This window comes from Salminus brasiliensis, chromosome 16, assembly GCF_030463535.1.
Source record: "Salminus brasiliensis chromosome 16, fSalBra1.hap2, whole genome shotgun sequence".
Taxonomy (NCBI): domain Eukaryota; kingdom Metazoa; phylum Chordata; class Actinopteri; order Characiformes; family Bryconidae; genus Salminus; species Salminus brasiliensis.
Genome location: NC_132893.1, coordinates 8,848,504 through 8,867,764, shown reverse-complemented (window position 1 = coordinate 8,867,764; position 19,261 = coordinate 8,848,504). Strand labels below are relative to the sequence as shown.

Here is a 19,261-nt window from a genome sequence, read left to right as displayed (position 1 = left end):
GGCCTAGGTGATAACTAGGCCTGGGTGATATTATTAAAAATAATAGACCTTTTTCACAGTCACTGTGTGGTCACGTCTGGCTCCGAATAGTAGCATTACCATACCTCTGCCTGCACTGTTTAACAGAGCACTCCAAACAGTGTTCAAAAATCCAAAAATCTTCATTAGGCTTCAGCACAGCCAATCAGAGGATGAGATGTCTGGAAGTCCTACCAACATGGACAGAAGGCTACGTTGTCTTGGCTGAAGCACATTGCACAAAAATTCTAAACATTAGTGTGACCCTGCACATCTGCCACCGCTCAGCGGTGAGCACACTCAGTGTGAAAAGCAGCGGCATTCAGACTGATCCGCTAGGACGAGTTTTGGAAAGAAGAGAAGGAACAGAAAAGTTTTTTTTTTAACCCCACATCACATATGCAAAGACTAGCACTTACTGAGCTTCATTTTCAGAGACTTTCAGCTGGAGTTTGAACATTTTTAAACTTGATGGAGTGGAAACTCTGGTAAGTGCCTTTGATTGATTTATTGGTGTATTTAGGGAAGGTCAGTTACCTCAGCCATTGATCAGACCAGAAGGCATTTAACGCTACTGTTTACCCTTCTGCATTAATGAATGCAGAAGTGTAATAATGGTCTATTATCTCAATATTTTCTTGCTGAAAAGCTATTCTTTGATGTCCACTGATATCTGATATCTGACCACATCGTCCTATCACACGGGCCTATTGGACACTAATTGGGCACAGCTAACATTAAGGGAATAGACGTCCTTTATACATGTGTAAACTAGGAATTATTCTTTATTGCGTTTTCTGTCTCCTAATTGCAAAATGAAAGGTCTTACACAAAAGATGAAACTCAACATCTGTGTTTCCAGTGCAGATGCTCAACCAATTCAGGACCATTTGTATTAATTGCATCTGGTAATGTCATGAGCTTTGACACTTGAGGAATATTCAGCGGGCTAGTGGTGTTTTGTCCTCAGTTTGACTTGACCGGCCTTCCTCCCACTGTGAGCATGAGCAGCTGTGTGTGTCTGTGTGCTTATGTCCCTTTGTGTATACGTCTGATTGTGTGAAGGCGCTATAGATGTGGAAAAAATGTGTATATGTGAAAAGAGGGAACGATCTTTCATGGCTCCGTTCCTATAAACACTTTAAAATAGACCTTGTAAATCGCTGAATAGATTACACAAGTTCAGTCCAGTGTACTGTATAGTATAACGTACACTGCAAATAATCTGTATGTGCTCGGGATAGGGTGTTGCTTGAGGAGGGTAATATACACCCACCGGCCTTCTATTACCACTTAGGGTGGCATTTGCGCCTTTTGAAATCAGAGCTGAAGATAATATTATTGGGGGCTCAAGGCAATTTGCCAAGCGGAGACAAAGGGACTCCTCCAAATCTCTTAAGCACCCTAAAACCAAAGTAAACAGCCAAGTAGATCAATCTTTAAAGGCAACTCGTGATAAAACAAAGCCCACAGAACCAGTGTCATATTACCCGTGGCTGTTATCGACGGAGACTGAGGACACCGGTATTTGTTCTGCCCTTTTAAAAACAAACACTCTGGCGTTGGATAAAATTCATGGATGAACAGAGGCTTCCAAAAGAAGCCTTCAAACATATGTACGTTTGAGTCTAACCATTGCAGAGATACAAGATTATTGGTATTGAATTCAACTGCATGGAAATCAATTCATGAAATTAAACCAAACTAAAGAAGAAAATGATTCTCTATATTATAGTTCCGGTTCGATTGATTGGTCAGATTGGATATATTTAGCAACAGTAACTGTGATAACCCAGCAAATCCTCTAACTTTCAATTCTTTCTTCTAAACCATGTTGTACTGCGGTCTAACTGAGCTTCAGAGTTGTATGTGTCTCTCTTGATTTCTAGGCTAAATCAATCTTCCACAAGAGGCAGAAGGCTACAGAAGATTTCCCACAATACCAAGTGGTTTGGTCTTAAGCAGCTTACTGCTTTTTTAAAATGTTGAGGACTTCAGACATAATATAACATATGTAAGTGGTCACATTTGTATATAGACTATATTATGATGGTAAAGAACGTGCCTCAGCCCCCAAAGCTATCCATTCTATGAGCGATACCATCCCAAACAGATCCAAAACACCCGACAGGCACTCATTTTTTCCATGTACCCCAGCAGTCAAGCAATAAGAGAATGATGGTTATTCTGTGTTTGGTCCGTTTAGACATCTGTGGTCCAGAGTTTGCCTGACGGCAGACTAAGACTGACCTCCTCAGGGGCCTGAGTCCACTTATTTGGTGTGCAGCAGGGTGGGAATGGAAACATTCACTGACTTGTTCAAACAAACTAGAGTTTGTTTTAATTAAACCAAACCTGCCAAGTGTGAACAAACCCTACGTCTACCCTATTCTCAAAGGGTAGACATAGCCTATGGTCGATACTCTTGGGCACAACATTTTCCATGGTGGGAGTTGGTGGGAGTAGGCACTTGTCTTAGAGACTTTTTCAAGTTCTGTTGCCCTTTTAACAAACCTGTTTAATAGGATGTGGAAGAAAATCACCACATTTATTAACTGTAACCACTAGAATTCCATTGGCTGCTGTTTGCCAATATTGATTTAAGAAACAATTAAAAAAGCTGACCAGGCTTGTGGTGATAAATAAGACTATCAGTAGCAGGCTTTCCATCCAAATTTCATTTCAAGACATTTTAGGACAAGATGGGAAAAAGTTAGAATATCACTAAAGCCAACATGTAGAGTGATGGAAAGGGCTTTTTTGAATAAACAATGACTTATCAAGCTGTAAATCACACAATTCTCTTGGCCGGTGACTGGAGAAACGACGGGCCTTATGGACGATTCGATCATGACAGATTTTTAAAGGTTGCTTTTGAAATTCTGAAATGCTGAATCCAAAGTTTGTCTGACAAATGGCTCTAAACTATGCTGTCCCAGATTTGTCTGGTGTGTGTGCACTCCTAAATGTATGGTGGACATGGTTAAGGGGCACAGAGATTTCAGCTCTCATTTGGTGGGCTGCTATTTGTGCTGCCTGGCATCTCTGAACCGCAAACAACGCAGCCATATAAAGATGCAAGTGGCTGTAAAGATGATTCTGCTAAAAGCAAAGGCAGAGTTAAATCTTTGCTTGTTTGGATGCTGCTCCTAATCATGGTAGCCTATGCTATCGGCTACAGTTTCTTTGCGTAACTGTAGGGGATCCTAACAGGACTTATTTTGCCATACTTTTCTGCTGAAACTTCGTAATTGTGCATATTTGTGAAGCATTTGAATGGAAACCCAACCTAGATTGGATGGTGGGATGTGATCACCACAGACACTACAAGGGCAATATTCTTATGTATTTAAAATGAAAACACACCTGACTGTTTTTGTTTGAAGCATGATTGTTAATTGTAACTACAGTGTACGGTGTTTACACAATAGAGCTGTACATTCTATACAACCGTCCTGTATATTCTAACCTGACAGACATGACAGACACATAATAACAGACAACACTATTTCTTTGCCCATAGAATGAAACACGCTCCTTTTTTGGTGTGCTTATCAATCATTTTGGTGTGCTTATCAAAATATATTAGTGTTACAATGCCGCCATCTTGGACTAGGGAAGTTGTATGTAAATTGTTGGCATGTAAATGCCAAATTCGTCAAGACTATTACGAAACAGCCCTGTTTTGCTTATGAGGCATTTGCGTTTCTGTAGACAACAGCGTTTAAGATTCATGGTTTGTTGTCTGCTTGTGGCTCGCTATGTTGTGAAATGTTGAAATGGAATTCAGAAAGTTGTGACAACATTATCTGACAACGCTTTACAATGCTGTGACAATGTAGTGACAACGTGAAAAAGTCAGCAGCTCCTGTGAAAGCAAGAATGATCCCCGGACCCCGTGGAAATGTAAGCGTGCCCTAGTAGGGAATTTGCTGTGCGTGGAAGATGGAATTCTGCTGTCCAGAATGACGACCAGTTGAGACAGTTGTCAATAGGTCGTCATAATACCACATGGCAGTGTTTCTTTGTGTGTATCATACTAATGAGTTTTTGAATATAAGTATATATTGATCATTTATCTACATTTTACATCAGAGTGTCTTGCTACCCCTTTGCTGCTTTGACACTGTGAATTTCCCCACTGTCCCACAATGTGATGTGAAACAGAAAAGGGAGGAGATACTTATGTCTGGAAATCTTTTTTTATTATTAAATATTAAGTGCAAGGGTACTAACCTGCTAAATATACTGGATAGCATTGGTGTGTAGTATGCAATTGGGGAGGCATCTTTAATAATGAGGTTGTGACAACGTTGGGACAACCTTTTTGAGACAATGGAAACATCACCACTTTTTTGCATAACGTCGTAGCAACGTTGTAAAGAAAGTAGAAAACGTCGTGACAACGTTGTGCGTTTGCTGGGATGCTTGAAGCGATCTGCTGAAGCGACCGCTACGTAGACGGCGCTAGGACCATGCGGGCTGCTCCTGGTCCTCTAGCGGAGCTCGGGAGAGCACGAAGGAGCAGGGAAGGAAGTCATTAGTGTACTCAAGTCCACTTCGTAGCTGTTGCAGGATATCCTCCTAACTCGACGTACAGAAATTCCAAGGATTTTTGCTTGTCTTTTGTGCTTTTTTTCTTCACTCTCTCATTCTCTCTCTCTCTCTTTCTGTATGTTTCTGTCTCTGCGTTGTTACGTCTCTCTCTCTCTCTCTCTCTTATGTGTGTCTCTCTCTCCTTCTTTCTGACTCCTACTCGGGATTTTATGGAGTTACGCATCCTCTCTGGAATCCACATTTAATAAGGACTGTGATTTTCGCCTAATTTTCGCTCATCCTCGCAGAAAAGTACACGAACTGATTCTCAATCCGTCAACTTTCTCCTTCGCCTCCTTCTGTCGACAGTTTTAAGAGCCTTCGCCACAAACCGAGGATTTGCAGCACTTTTCAAGGGGACCGTTTGGGAACGTACGTCAATATTGCTGTAGCGAGTGTTATTGGAACGACGTTGTTTAAGACGCTGCGCGTCTGTACAGAACCTCACATCAGAGGAAAGGGAGAAAAGGAGCGGTTTTCTTGACCGATGGCACTTCCCAGCGAGCAGCCTGGTTCTTGTCCATGGTCGAGGAGGACAAGTCAAATCTAAGAGCTCCTCTGCTCCACCTTATCGCGCCGATTGTGGAGAAAAGGGACGGGAAAAGTTGTCGACATTTTCCTCCATCTCTCCAATACCGCTGGATTAACCGGGGGCTCCGCACCGAGGGGGGCAGAAATGCTGCAGCCGTGCTGAAAGTCAGCGGGCAGCATGACTCCGCGCAACTGCCCTGAATTGCCCTTCTCTGCTCTTGTCATGTTTTGATGCTGTTTATTCTTCGATACAAATATGATGAAATGGCAGCCCCGGAAGAAGGTAAGAGCAGCAGTACTTCTTTACTTTTCTATGTGCCTTTATTCCTCTAGTGCCACCGTGCACTCCAGATCTCCCTTGTATGCTCAGATTGTCCTTGTATAGTCTGCTTTTTGCTTATATCGTCTATAAATTCTACGTATATATGTATGTATGTTGACATAGTAGTAGAAAGAACCAAATTCCTTGTGCGTGTGAACATACTTGGCCAAGAAATTCTCAGATTCTCGTTCTGTAAAGCTTTGATTTCTAGATCTATGTTGAAAGCATCTGAGTGCACAGCTTAGTTGTACTTTTATGGGCATTTTACATTAAACATGCTGCACTTTAAAGCAGCTTTCACAGGACTAGGGGTCCAAGCACCTAACGAGCAAGCCACTGTCTGAGTCCCTGCCTGGAGGAAAAAGACACAGTTATCATAGTTGGCAAAGAGCAAACTTTCAGCAGAGGCTTGCTCTGGAATAGGTTTGGCAATCAAAAATGTCAAGATTTTTGGCTCGCCTATTATGTGCTTGGAACCCATATATTAATGTAAAAGCTCTTTTAGATTACAGTATGTCTACTGTAAAAATGGCCATGCAAGTATTCTTGGATGGTCAAATATTACTAAGCAGCAAACTCGGATGGTTTCAACATAGATTGCATGGGATTCAAAAGCTCCTCATGGGATTTAGTAGCTCTTCATTTCTAGATCTAGGAGATGTGGATAGATAGGAACAGGTTGGCAGGGAGTACTGAACAGATTTACACTGAGAGTGACGTGGATGATGGTGGACATTTACTCTTGGCCCATTTCTTAGTTCAAGGCTGTGGTCAAGCAATGGCCATTTCCAGCCAGGTTAGAAACTTCATGCCTGTTCTCAAATCCTGTGGGAACAGATGGCTGAGGTCAGAGAGGCCAGAGCAGATTGGGCGACACTGTTTCCCTCAGCAGTCTCAGGATAAAGAAAGTCACTGTGAGATATACCTCTGTATTGGTGCTTGATCTTTGATGACAGTATCTCCTCCCCTCTTTGGCAGCTGCAGTGCAATGCAATTATTGTGCATTAAGATAAACATCAAGATCAGGTCATTTAATTGGTCCATGACATTCACTTTCTGCGTGATTTGTGATGTAATAGAAACGCAAATATGCACAATGTATGGCCTGCAGATGCGACAAACAGACGGTAAGTACTAGAAAAACGGCCCTGTTTACTTGCGCAGTGTCCAAGCTGATTTCCCTGGACACTGAGCATACCTTTGCTTGTAGACTGCTGTATGGAAGCCAGAACTTGCAGTTTCTCATTTGTTCCACTTGGGGGCAAGCAGCTGTAGATCAAAGCTGCTTGATTCCTTCTTTACCCCTAAAAAAAAAAAAAAAAAAAAAAAACAAGCAGCATCTTGACAGTGCTCTGCTCATTTTGAATATGGTTTGATTCATTTGCCTTCTGCTTTTAATTGGAGTGGTTATTAGTAGTTTTGTCCCAGGATTACGAGGATTCCAGTAAGAAAATGATGGGTTTGTAAATAAAAGATTATGGCAAACAGTGAGTGAGTCATCTATGCAGCTGTAGCGCACCTCTTTAAGTGTCTGTAAATAGACCTCCCTGGAGGATTACAGCACCCCGAACGCAGCTAGGGGAGCCACGGCATAATCACAGAGCACACCATCCTGCGTCACTACACAAGAGCGTTTGTCACTGCCATTAAATGCGGTGCTGCCGCCGCCGTCTTCAAGCACTGCAACAGAAACGCAGCAAAAGATAACACTTCCTAACAAAAGACAACTGCTGTTAAAACTCTGCTCGGCAGGTGTCAGGTTGTGTTCCTCACCAGACTTTCTTGATTACGATTTCCAGTCTTTCTTCCTTGCGGGGCCTGTTGTTTAGGCTTCCTGAGCTGATCAAAGCGCCGCAGGTTTCACTCAACTGCGAATGTTTCCCCCCCTGCAGCAGTCGCAAGGCACACCTGCTCCCGTATCGGCGTCTTGGCAGAGGGAGGATGCTTTCCAAACTGCCTACAATCACCAAGAGACTTCGGGTGACTTGACACTCTAGATACTCTAGTCATGTCTAAACTCTTGTTTCGAGAGCACTAATAGTAGTGTGTCTGCTGCATGGCACTAATCCCCAGGCCGTCTAGAAAATAATAGAATAATACTTAGCTGTATAGAAATAGTTCAAGAGGGCACCACCTCTCGTTTAGCTTTCTTGTGCATTCCATCCATACATCCATACATTTATCGTCTTATCCACAGTGGTATTGCTGTAGGTCTGGAGCACAATGGGTACATTGGGCGCTTCACCAAAGTTACATAGCGCAGTAAGCAGCACACCGAGGCCAGAGTAGAAACAATAGAGATACCATTGTAAAAGTGATTGTAAACTTGTATAATACTTGCTTGTTTCACAGTAACAAAATGTATCAAGATTTTGATAAAACATCATCACATTGCCCACCCCTGCCGCATACTGTAATACTGTTATGTTTACTGAGGTCGTCAATATACCTCGTCTCATACCATTATAGCCCTACCTGTGAGTGTTGGTGTGCAAAAGGCAGAGAAGCTTTAAGGGGGAGAGGCCCGAGGCAGGGCCAGTGGGGCCAGGGTTTGGCGCAGCTCTGCGTGGTCCTGGCCAGCAGTACACATTCCTTGCAGAGTTGGCCCAGCATATTTCCTACAGGGTTTAGTGTTTCCACAATCTCCCCTCTTGAGAGCCCGTCAGTTAGAGAGGCCACACTGCTCACTGCCACATCCTCACTTTAGTAAAGAAGGTATTTTAGGAGTAAACATGGCTATAATTTAAAGCTCCAATTAGGAATTTTTTTGAAGATGGAGGCAAGAATTTGGTCCTACAAAAACAAGACCAAAAATGTGCAAAGAAGGTCTCATCCACTTTTACAACTCTTTCTGGTCGTACGCCAGAGTTAGGACTGGGGTGGCTGTGTAGCTGTTCCAGCAGTGTCTGATTGGGGCTTTAAGGACAAATCTTACTTGATCCAATTTCGAAGACGTTATTTGAAAAGCATTATGAAGCCACTGGTCTTCATCCCTTGATGAAATGGTTTCACCAACCAATTTTTGTCCTGGCTTTCTCCTCAGTTTGGCCCAAAAGTGTCCTGATGGTCTGTCTGAATGACTGCAAATGTAAAACGCTTCATCTTCAAACACACTCTTCAAACTCTTGCCGCCAGCACAGCGCTGAAAGATGTCATTGCACTAGATTCACGTGTTGAAAGCCTCTTGCGTGTTGTGATTTGTGTGTCGTGATTCGTTACTGCAACTCCTCGGGCTCTGCACCCAATAAAAGCCGCCACCCGTCTTTGATTCAGATTTCTTTTTGTGTTGTTTTTGACTTGTGTCTTCATTTTTTATTAGTGTTCAACCCACCATCTCCAGTCATCTCCCCTCTAACGGTTAAATACTTTAGAGCTCTGGGCCTGTATGTATCAGATCATTCAGAATGGATGTGATGAAAACTGATCTTGGAACTGGGCTTGTCACCATAATTACGGAACGTGACAATACTACTAACTAGAGATTGTTGTTGGATATTTTTGCACGACGGTGTACGAACATAACAACACAGTCGAGCATGCTCACAATAGCAAATCTCGCTATATACCAATATTAATATATCACTATTTAATGTCTACCATGAATAGTTATCATGGAACAGTGTTCTTACATAGCACAGACTGTCTTTGTGAAGTGAAGTGAAGTAGTCTTTACTGTCTCTGTGCATATTTTGTTAGAGCCTAATTTAGAACACAGATTATACTGTATAATGTTCCTCACTTTACAAGCTATAAAGATTTCCCCTTATACTACATCCTGTCCATGCTCTCAGTGCAGATCAATACAGGCAGCAGTAAACACGCCGGGTGTTTGCCTGAGACCCCGGCCGACTCCTCCGCTTCTGATTGGATTACACTAATATGTTCAAAGGCACTTCATATTTCTCTGTGCACTCGGTTCGAGCATGCTGATAGCGTTCCAGGGGAAGGCGATTTTGTTTACTGCGGCTTACAAGGATTACTGGGCTCTTTCCTAGCCTTACCACCTCAGCAGATCAGCCTCCCCTATCCATTGCTCACTTTCTTCAGTGGCTTGAAGGAAGCCCATGCCCTAGAGGTTATCTATTACAGTGGAGGGGGGTGGAGATGGAGACGTAGTTATTCATCATGTCAGGGCCGCTGAATCAGGGCTGCAGAGGCAGCTGTGAGGAGTGTGTGGAGGCCAGTGTAGGGAATTGTGATTTTTTTTTTCAATTCAGCTTTGTGCTTAATGATTTAAGGATGAATAAATCCAGGATGATGAAAGTTGCTGAAAGACAAAAAAAAAAAAGAAGTTTTTTTTTTGTTTTTTTTGGGGGGGGTTTCTGGGTCACAGTAGATGAAACACTGGTGATATTGTGTGAGTCCTTGACATTGTAGTTATTGGCGGATATTTTTAGCTCTTCATTGTCTGTTGAGTTTAACCAATGAACAACGTAAGTGAGTAAGTGAATAATTTTCAGTCAGTCTTCCCTTATTTAAACTCTTTAGTACACTGAAGGGGACTGTTTACAAAGTCGATATATGAAATTCTATGAAAAAGAATATGAATTGGGAAATGAAACAGGAATTGATGTAATATAAAATAAGTATGAAAAACAAAAAAAGCAAAAAATATGAAAATTAAGCACACAAGCACAGCTTTAGAATTTGCTTTAGTGAATTCCAGTGCACAGGTGAACTGTAGCTAAAAGCAGATTTTCCCAGTTCAGTAAAAACTCTCAGTACCTAAAGGCCCAGTCTAGTCACTGAAACAAGTCTGGTAATGCCAGGCTCACACTACATGATTTTTTATTCACACTACGCTCATATCTTATGAAAATTCCAAGAAACATCTTACGACAGACAGACTCAGTGTGGGTTCTTCCTGATGAAAGCTCTTGTAATTAGTGATCAGTCAGGTAATGTGCAAACCACAACGACAACGACTAAAAGATTCATGATTACAGGAGAGGTTGTGTTGTTTGAAGGGTACAAGGATCTGACACTTCTGAAAGCCGTGTAGAGTGAACCTTGCTCATGTTGTGTTGTTTTCATTGAGCATTGTTGTTATGTGCGGTTTCTTGCCGTACAGCAAGAGATAACCAACCAAACTTTTTATATAGCAAACAGTGATGTGTTAAAATGCATGATTTTTGTATTGATAAAGGACCAGTGACAAACATGTAGTGTGGTTGCTGAACGTCTAGAAATCCAGAGCTCTGATAGCATGGCTGTGGTTAAAATAGAAACAACACAGAGATGGGAAGATTTTTTGCCCCCACAGCCCTATTTAGACAGGATTAGTTTTACCCAGGGCAGTGGGGTAATGTAATTTCACCACAGGACGTCTGTAATGGTGGCAGCTGTGACCTTAAGCTCACTTGGGACTCGTACGGTCGCTGGTCCAATCCCCAGGACCGACATCCAAGGCTGAGGTGCCCTTGGGCAAGGCACCTAACCCCCAATTGTTTTCCAGCTTCTGAGGTGGCTGCCCACCATCGTATTCTATTGTCGCATGGAAATACTAAATAATAACGTTGTTAAAATATTAGTATAAACATTGTTCTCCGTACTGAATATTTTTGCTCCGGGGAATGTCAAATGTCAAAAATGGGCATTTTGCGCATTGCCGTGCCAGCAAGTTTATTGTTTGGTTCTGAATTATCGCCATACTAAAGCAATGATACACTATATGTCCAAATGTTTATGGACACCCCTTCTAATGAATGCGTTCAGCTACTTGTGAATGCTCCCATTCCTGACACAGATGTGCAAATGCACACACACACAGCTCGTCTATTCTATCGAACTCTTTTTTCACTGGAATCTTTACTGATGCGGGAACGCACAGTCCATAAAAATGAGTCACATGGCGGCTTCGGGCAGGACTAAAATCACTGAGATGTGCTGGTAAAAGTTCCATTACTTCACATCCCCATATAAAACTAATCTCATCGAAACAGGGCTTTTGTCTTATAAATGATATTGCGCTGCGTAGTGATTTAGTGGGATGTTCAGTGGAGTGGGCTTAACCCTTATCTGTGGTGATATTCCTTTTGTGCTAACCTAATTTGCTAGCTCTTAACCTCTTAGTAGCTTCAAGGCCTTATCTTCATCTGATTCCTGCCTTATTTATTCGATCTATGACGGGAGGCTATCTCTCTTGTGACATTTTATCCATCACCAGAATCACTCATGACTGCTGGCTTGGAAACAAGCCGCTTTACAGGGGAAACAGTTAGGTGAATCCATGATGAGGAACATGCTGCCTCTCTACGCCCTGCAAAGAACAGCATCCAGTCATCATTCCATTCAGATAGCTGACCACTGGTGGAGTACTTCTCTGATCAGAAGGGACAAGTAGGCACAAACGGTAAGGGCAAGATGAAGTGATCCGTGGCTTGTAAGGCACTGCTGCTAGTTTATTTGTGCAAAGGTATTCTGTTGTGCCCACTGAACGGAAGAAAGAGCGTGTAGGGAGCCAGGGGATGATTAACGGAAAGAAGTAGGTACACCTGCTGGGTTTTGTGATAGGCTAGCATATTTACAGCCTAGCAGTTTGTGTGGAAACATGCTGAATCAAGCTTGCAAGGCAAACAGCCAGGTCTGCAGCAGGTATCCCTTGGCTCACTTGTAAGGAAGTGGCTGATGTGGTCATAGAGGGAGCAGATGGAAGTTGTTGGGAAAACCTTGTGAGAACTTCCTCAGATCCTCCTTTGGCAGCACAAACCCCTCCAACCCCCAACGTCACAATGCGTTTTCATAATATAGACCGACCAATTCCTTCGACAGCTGGAAAGCTGCAAGCACTGTTAGGTATCTGCATATTGCTCTTATGAGAGAATGTGGAAAAATGGTTAGTACATTAGCACAAACTGAGCAGTACAACCGCTTACTGAACAGGATATCAAATACGTGGAGGCATCAGAAATGTCATATTTCATATTTACATATATATTTAAATGGCACGCCCCCGTGTTTAACAGCTAAGAAAAACGTTGGCGACTGTAGCAGCAGCATCAGCACAACGTAGCAGTGGCTCGTCAACAGTGTAGCCAGCTGAAGACTTGAGTGGTTAATGATTTTTTCCAGTTTAAAATTTAATGATTTTTCCCAGAGTGATCCCAATATTTAAGAAGGTGAAACATTATCTTTGTTCACGCTTTCATTAAAGCTTTTGACCACCAGGGTACACGGATTGTTTTTCGTCTCTTATTTGACCCTATTATAATAGGACAATATTAGTGAATATTAAGAGATATTAATATTAGAGAATATTAAGACTATTGGACATTAGGTGTGTAGGTATTTCATATAAAAATGTGCTTTTAAGATGTTCCTTCACTATTACAGTTTTAGTGCATTGAAGGATATTAGCAATCCTGATGTCTAGCAGTTTACTGCCACAAGAAATCATCTCAGCCGGGCACCCAACCAACTAATATGACCAATAATGAATTTGATTGAAACCAATTTACACAATTTTGCCTTTACCCCAGGCGAGTGAATGAGTTAATTAGCTGGATGGAGGAGTGGAGTGTGTGTGTATATATGTGTGTGTGAAGAGGCATGCACTGTGGTGGTGGTGGTGGTATCTCCAGTGATGGAGGACCATGCTCGAATAGAAACTCAAGTGTCAGCTGCAGTTTTAGGCTGGGATATTTCATCATAACGGTTGTGCTGATTGGTATGATTAGGGAGGATGTGTGTGTGTGTGTGTGTGTGTGTGAGAGAGCCTGGGTACTGGCTCAGGCCTGAGCGGCTGTTTCTTGGGCCCCCAGGCAGCAGCGCTACTAGGAGAAGCAGTCAGATGAATAAACATGCAGGCCCAATCCGCAGCACATTTCCTCGTGTGATGAGGTGGAAAAACACCCCAAACACGGCAGCCCAGGAGGACTCGGCACTCAGACCGACTCCAGCGAGAGCCCTTGTTCCCCACTATGAAGGAAACAAGGCAAAGGCAGATGAAAAAAAAAGAAGAGGAAGAAACCTTGTGCTGAATACAGAGGCCGCCCTAGAAGCTCTTGATGAGAACTGTCACCCACTGTTCCGCAGCTTAATGGGCTGATTTCTTTGCCTAGATTACGTTTGATGCGGAGTATTTGCCAGCATGTGTCTTTTAGCTGCATCGCTTTCATCAGGATGGATGAATAATGAGGTTCATCTCTGGCTGTGAGGTGGGTATGCAGCATGAAATTTCACAGGTCTGATGAGAATGCCCCTTCTTATCACCGGGGTTGCGGCTCCTGTGTGTCGGCTGTTTATAAGCATCCTTGGTCTTCACCTACTGTCGCATGGTTGAGTGTGTTGGTCTTGTATTCCTCCAGAACCTGCGAGAGTCAAGAGACCGCTAATACTGCTCTCCGTGAACCCAATGAATTCTGTCATACTTGATCCAAGATCACATTTAGAAGGTAGTTCTAAATGAAGTTTTTCCAGTGTAAGAATATATTGCAATCTGTAATTAGCTAATAGCTAATTAGATTTTATTTTGTGGCATGCCTACAATGTACTTTCATGTGAAATAAAGATTCAGATGGCAAATCAGCATTTAGCTGAACTCCTACATGGGTAAATGTACTGACAGCTGTGTGGGCAAAGGTATTGAGACACCGGTTAATTAATTGTTTCATTTGAAATCAAGAGCATTAAAAAAAAATTACCTTTTGTTAAAGCAGCTGACTCTACTGTCCAGGGAGCATTGCTGTAAGGATTTGATTGCGACAAGAGCATTTGTGAGGTCCCCACCCCACCTCATCCCAGAAGTACTGGATGGAGCACCATCATTCCAGAGAAGTTCCATTGACCAATACTAGGGGATTTTATACCCCTCTGTCCCACACCTGACATTGTGCATGATGTCAATAGGGGTTTTTTATCTCCAGAGAGTCCTATTCTATTGCCAGTTCTTCTCTGCAGGCAGTAGAAAAGCTCTGTGTGTGTGTATGTGTGTGTGTGTGTGTGCGCATTTACACATCTTTGTCAGCAATGAGTGCAACTTAAAGTAGTAAAATGCATCATTACAAGGGGTGTCTGCAAACATATGGACATTTAGTTTTTTTAGGGGGAGTGTACCGCACCAGCAGCTTGCGTCATAGAGAGATTGAGCCGTGAACATTACAGCACCACATTTCACACGATGATTGATCAGGCGTGTCTTTCTGGACAGATTTAACTCTGTATAGCGAGGAAGCCAGCCTTTTGTCTTCAGCAGTTATCTGTCAGTACACTGGCTGTTGGTTTCCTGCCCTGCCCGGGTTCTGCAGGCCTGTGTGCCTGCTCTATAAATGGACTCAGGCATGGAGACTCTGTGGCACAGTTATAACCCGCTGTTGTGTCTACAGTCATTTGATAGCATGTCTGCTCTCCGACTCTTTGACCCAAACATCCCTGTGTGCGTGTAACAGGCCGCACTTTGTGTGGTCAGGAAATATGCAGATGTTAAGAAAATAGCATTCTAATACCCTGGCGCGAGCAGAATGTTGTGCCTTTGAGAAGCCTTCAGGAGCCTTTGTAAATAATTAATGGACTGAATAATTTTTTTTTAACTCCTTTTGTTGCTTTAGAGCTGGGTAATATATCAAATTAAAAAAACCATTAACTTTCCCTTAAAAATAACTTTTGATTACATCATAACTCCTTTAATTACATGCAAATGTAATTTTAAAGACTCCTATAGAAAACCAGATCTCCCTCACTACAATAAAAGTATGATGTAGAATCTACACATTCTCTGTAGTGCTTATGTGTAATTAAAGCTACTCAGACAGCCTGTTTTAAATGAATTGTTCATGTGATATATTGCGAAAACTTCAGGATCCAATAGCTGCCTATTCTGTAGAAGTTTAGTTTCACCCATTCACATTGAAGTTATGATCAGGGATGCACAGGTAAACACTGCTAATATCCATAATATACCAATCATTTCTTAGGAATATCGGTTTGTTTCTTTAAATATTGCCCTATACGGCATTTATTGAGAATGTAAGCTTTAAGTTGGGGTAAAACAAAAAAAAGATGTGCTTTAACACATTTACCACCCTGTTATTTAAGTTCTGAACGAAACATTCTGATTTTCCTTTTATGGCTTATAAAAACTAAAATAAAATCACTGCATTTATTCAAATTATATTGCCATGACAGCTTGCAGGAGTCATATAGCATAACCTTGCCTTACCTAGCTTAGCGTAGTTTATAACACTGTAAGAGGAACATTTGTAATTATTCCTGGTTAGTGTCAGTGTTACTGTCCTCGAAGTAACGACGAACGTTGTAACGAACGTTGTGCCGTTATCTAGGTAAAGACACTGGTGCAGTTGAGTTTGGTAGGGTTAGCTTGTAGCTTGGCACCCGACTAGCTAGTAGACTTTCGATAATGGGTGGTGTTTGTGTGTGTGTGTGTTTGAGGTCGTTCATAAAATGAATCTAGACTGTTTACGAAAAAGTTTTGTGGTTTTGAAATCTATTTTGCGGTTCTGTTTGCCCATGTGGGTTCTTCTTTTGAAGGAGGACCAACAATGGTTGAGTTTCACAGTTTGTCAACTCTCATTATTCAACTATGTAAAGATAAATATGTTTTAGCATTCGAGGGCACCTGTAAACACTAAACTTAATATGCATTTTTAAATTAAACTTATGGTGGAAAAGTATTTGATGATATACCTTTGAATAATGTGCCACACATGACAGTCAGTCAGCACAGAGATCATTTACAATATAGTATATCAGGCATGAAGGCCCCATAACATAATCTTATAAATAGATAAATAGCATCAAAAATGTTTCCAAGTTTAGTCTTATGGACAGAAGAAGGAAAAGGGCCCCTTAAAGAACTGAGTAAAATAAGCAGAAAAACACAGTCCTCACATCCATTGTTCTGAATGTGGGGACCACTGGATTTACCTTGAACCAGCCTGGAGGCTCCTGCGGAAGTGAGAGGAGCGCTTGTAAGAGGAGGACAGTAAAGGCCAGCTGGGATTGCCTGCCCACTTACTGTGATGAATGGGCACTGTGCCACTTAAGGATGTCCAAATCTTGTGAATGGCCCGTGCAGTTTGGGCTTGTGTGGGGACAGAGGAGATAAGAATAGAAGGTGCTGGTGTTTTCTTTACAGTAAGAAAGAGCAGTAAGGAGTTATAGAGGTAGAACTGCAGTTGACAACTACTGATGACCGCTTGATTTATGAAATGTTCAAATTCATGATGTGTTTTTAAACCACAGAATTGTTTACAGCTCTGTTGTCCAAATATCAAATAAGAAAGTGTTGGTCAATATTTTCGTTAAAAACCGCTAGGTACATATATATATATATATAATCTCCTACTGTAGGATTGTAGTGTTTGAATGGACAAAGCATGATAGCCTTTCTTTAGAAGCTTCAGCTTTTTTGAATCAGTGTCATCTGATACTCAAGAAATTGACTGATTGCTATGAATATCAGAAAAGAATAGAAATCAAGTACTAGGTTGTTTAGTTATATTAGAACTGACTTTGAATAATGTGTTATAGCTACATGTAGACAATATTATAAATGATATTATAAATTATTTTCTGAGTATATCATAAGTATCACCTAGAAATAGGGATGTCCCACTTAGTTCCGAATGCGCTCTTTAGGGCATGATCACCACAGCAGTGCATACCGCCGTTGGTCGTTAGTCAAATGAATTGTGTCAACAGCCTCTGCACAAACAAGCCAGGAGCTTATGTACTATATGGAGTCCAGTGTTTTATTGTAAGGTAAAGAAAGGCAGCTTTTTTGGATGAGGGTGGTCTGTCCTCATTGTTGGTGTGCCTGTTTAATTTTTTTTTTTTTTTACAGCTCACAAAATATAAGCAGTAAAATAAGTACATTATTTGCTCCAGTTTTTGGATGTTGTTGTTTGACGCATATTAAATCGAGAGCCTCTAACAATGCAATGCGATATAGTATGCATGGATTCTGGCTGCTTATTGAAGGTCATATGTATGGCCTTTTCCCTGAGGATCAGCATGATCAGTTATATAGGGCTTATAACCTTGCTGCCACAGCGTATACCCCCAGCTTTATAAACTGATTTACAGGGATATGAGTTTTTTCAAAGGCATGTAACCAGCCATCCGTCTGGTGTTTAAGGTGGATGTTTTTCTGTTTTTTCTGTGCGGTGGATGGTAGAGCATTCGAGATGGCACCACACACATACGAGATCCTGCCTCATTTCCACTTATTCCCACTCCTTTTTACAAGCCAGAGAGAAACACATGGAAAAACCACACAGAAAAACCTTTTCCGTTTTTCTGTGTGTGTGTGTGTGTGTGTGTGTGTGTGCATGTGTAAGTGGCATATTTCAACTGTACTGAAATACTGCAAGCAGCCAAGCAGAGCAAGACTCAAGACCTCTCGCACACTTAGCCGGTAACTCATGTTGGAACTCTCCTCCGCGATTACTCTTCCTAACTCATATACACACACACACACACTCGCACTGCTCTCTCGTTTTATCAAAGCGCCCCTGCCCCTCTGAGCTAAAACCAGTTTCCTCCTTTTTTGAGATGTGAAAGAATGAAATAATAAGAGGCCACGGGGGCTTTCCTCTCCCACACTTCTCAGTGGACTCTAATGTAATTTATTTCAATTCCCAGCACTGCTTCTACACCTACTTTAGCCACCAACTCCCTCTTCACAGTGAAAGGTGATGCTGGTTGCCTCACACTATTTTGTCGGCACGTGAGCGTATGCTCGTGTGTATGTGTGTGCATTTCTGAGCAATGAGCTCTGAATAGCAGCATTCCAATTCTCCTATGTCAAGAAGGCGTGAAATACTCAATTTCTGCACGTCATGTTGCAAATATATATATATATATTAGCTCTGTACTTTTAGGCAACTGTGAAAAAGCTCCTTATCTGAGCAGTAAGTAGAACACTTATATTTGAATTAACACAAATTTCATTTCATTGGTAAATCTGTGCTTCATGATGTTAAAACAGGTGAGCTGGTGATGGAATTAAACACATCCACGCTGTGCTGGTTGGGGGCGTCCAGGAGAAATCTAGAACCAAGCTTTGTTCTTTAGACTAGCTCACAAGATCTCAACTACTTTCTTCAAAATGAGAAATTCTCATTTTACTGTGTTTGTGTTGACCTGCATCTGCACTTGTTCACTTAAGAATAGTTGACTTACATATCCACCCCTTATCTGCGCTATTGGGCTTATGACAAAGTATCTTCTATAACTCCTTGTACATAACAGTTTTACAGTGGTTCTTTCAGTAAAGGGGGTAGGTCTTCTAAAGCTATAAACCTATTTGCTTAAAGTAGACACCTGGCATCTTTTCTTTGCTGCAAGTTTATTCATGCTTGGGATAAACGTCTGAGCTGCTGAGACCCTATAAGATGGAAGAAGGTGTCTGTCAGTGAGACGAGTCCTGTGAGATGATTTGTTTATCCTGATCACACAGCTATGTGCTACCAAAGCTGGACAGCATATGGGCGGCATGTAGGCAGAACTTTGGCATTCTTTCTTGGATGAAAGAAAAGAACTGGGCTGCTCCACAAATGACTAAAACTGACAATGGTGGTGCTTACAGTGCTTTGCTGTTCCGTACGTTGTTGCTGGGGGGAGGGAGATGGGACCGTACTTTATGTTGCAGTGCATGCTGGGGATTGCAGTGCAGCGGAATGTAAAATGAGCTGATATTAATAGACAATCTAAATAATTTCACTGGCGGATTGTGTCGCGGGCCTTGTGTTTGACACATCGGGCCTTGAATGACGTTTTTTCTACCTAATCGGCTCCACCTATTGTAAATTTCAAATGAGATTGGCTGATTACGTT

General features: G+C 41.9%; 1 protein-coding gene across 3 annotated transcripts in view; it reads left to right on the top strand.

Annotated features, from left to right (window-relative positions):
• ttc28 (tetratricopeptide repeat domain 28) overlaps positions 1-19,261 on the top strand; it is a 229,645-nt gene that overhangs the window by 77,200 nt on the left and 133,184 nt on the right. Inside the window, exon 1 of one of the 3 annotated variants that reach the window (XM_072658504.1) lies at positions 4,551-5,428. The exons of the other annotated variants lie outside the window; for them this stretch is intronic. Within the exon in view, the coding sequence (XP_072514605.1) occupies positions 5,402-5,428 (27 nt within the window). The 5' untranslated portion in view covers positions 4,551-5,401. Of the gene's footprint in view, positions 1-4,550; positions 5,429-19,261 lie in introns of those variants that run through there. 3 annotated transcript variants of the gene reach the window in all.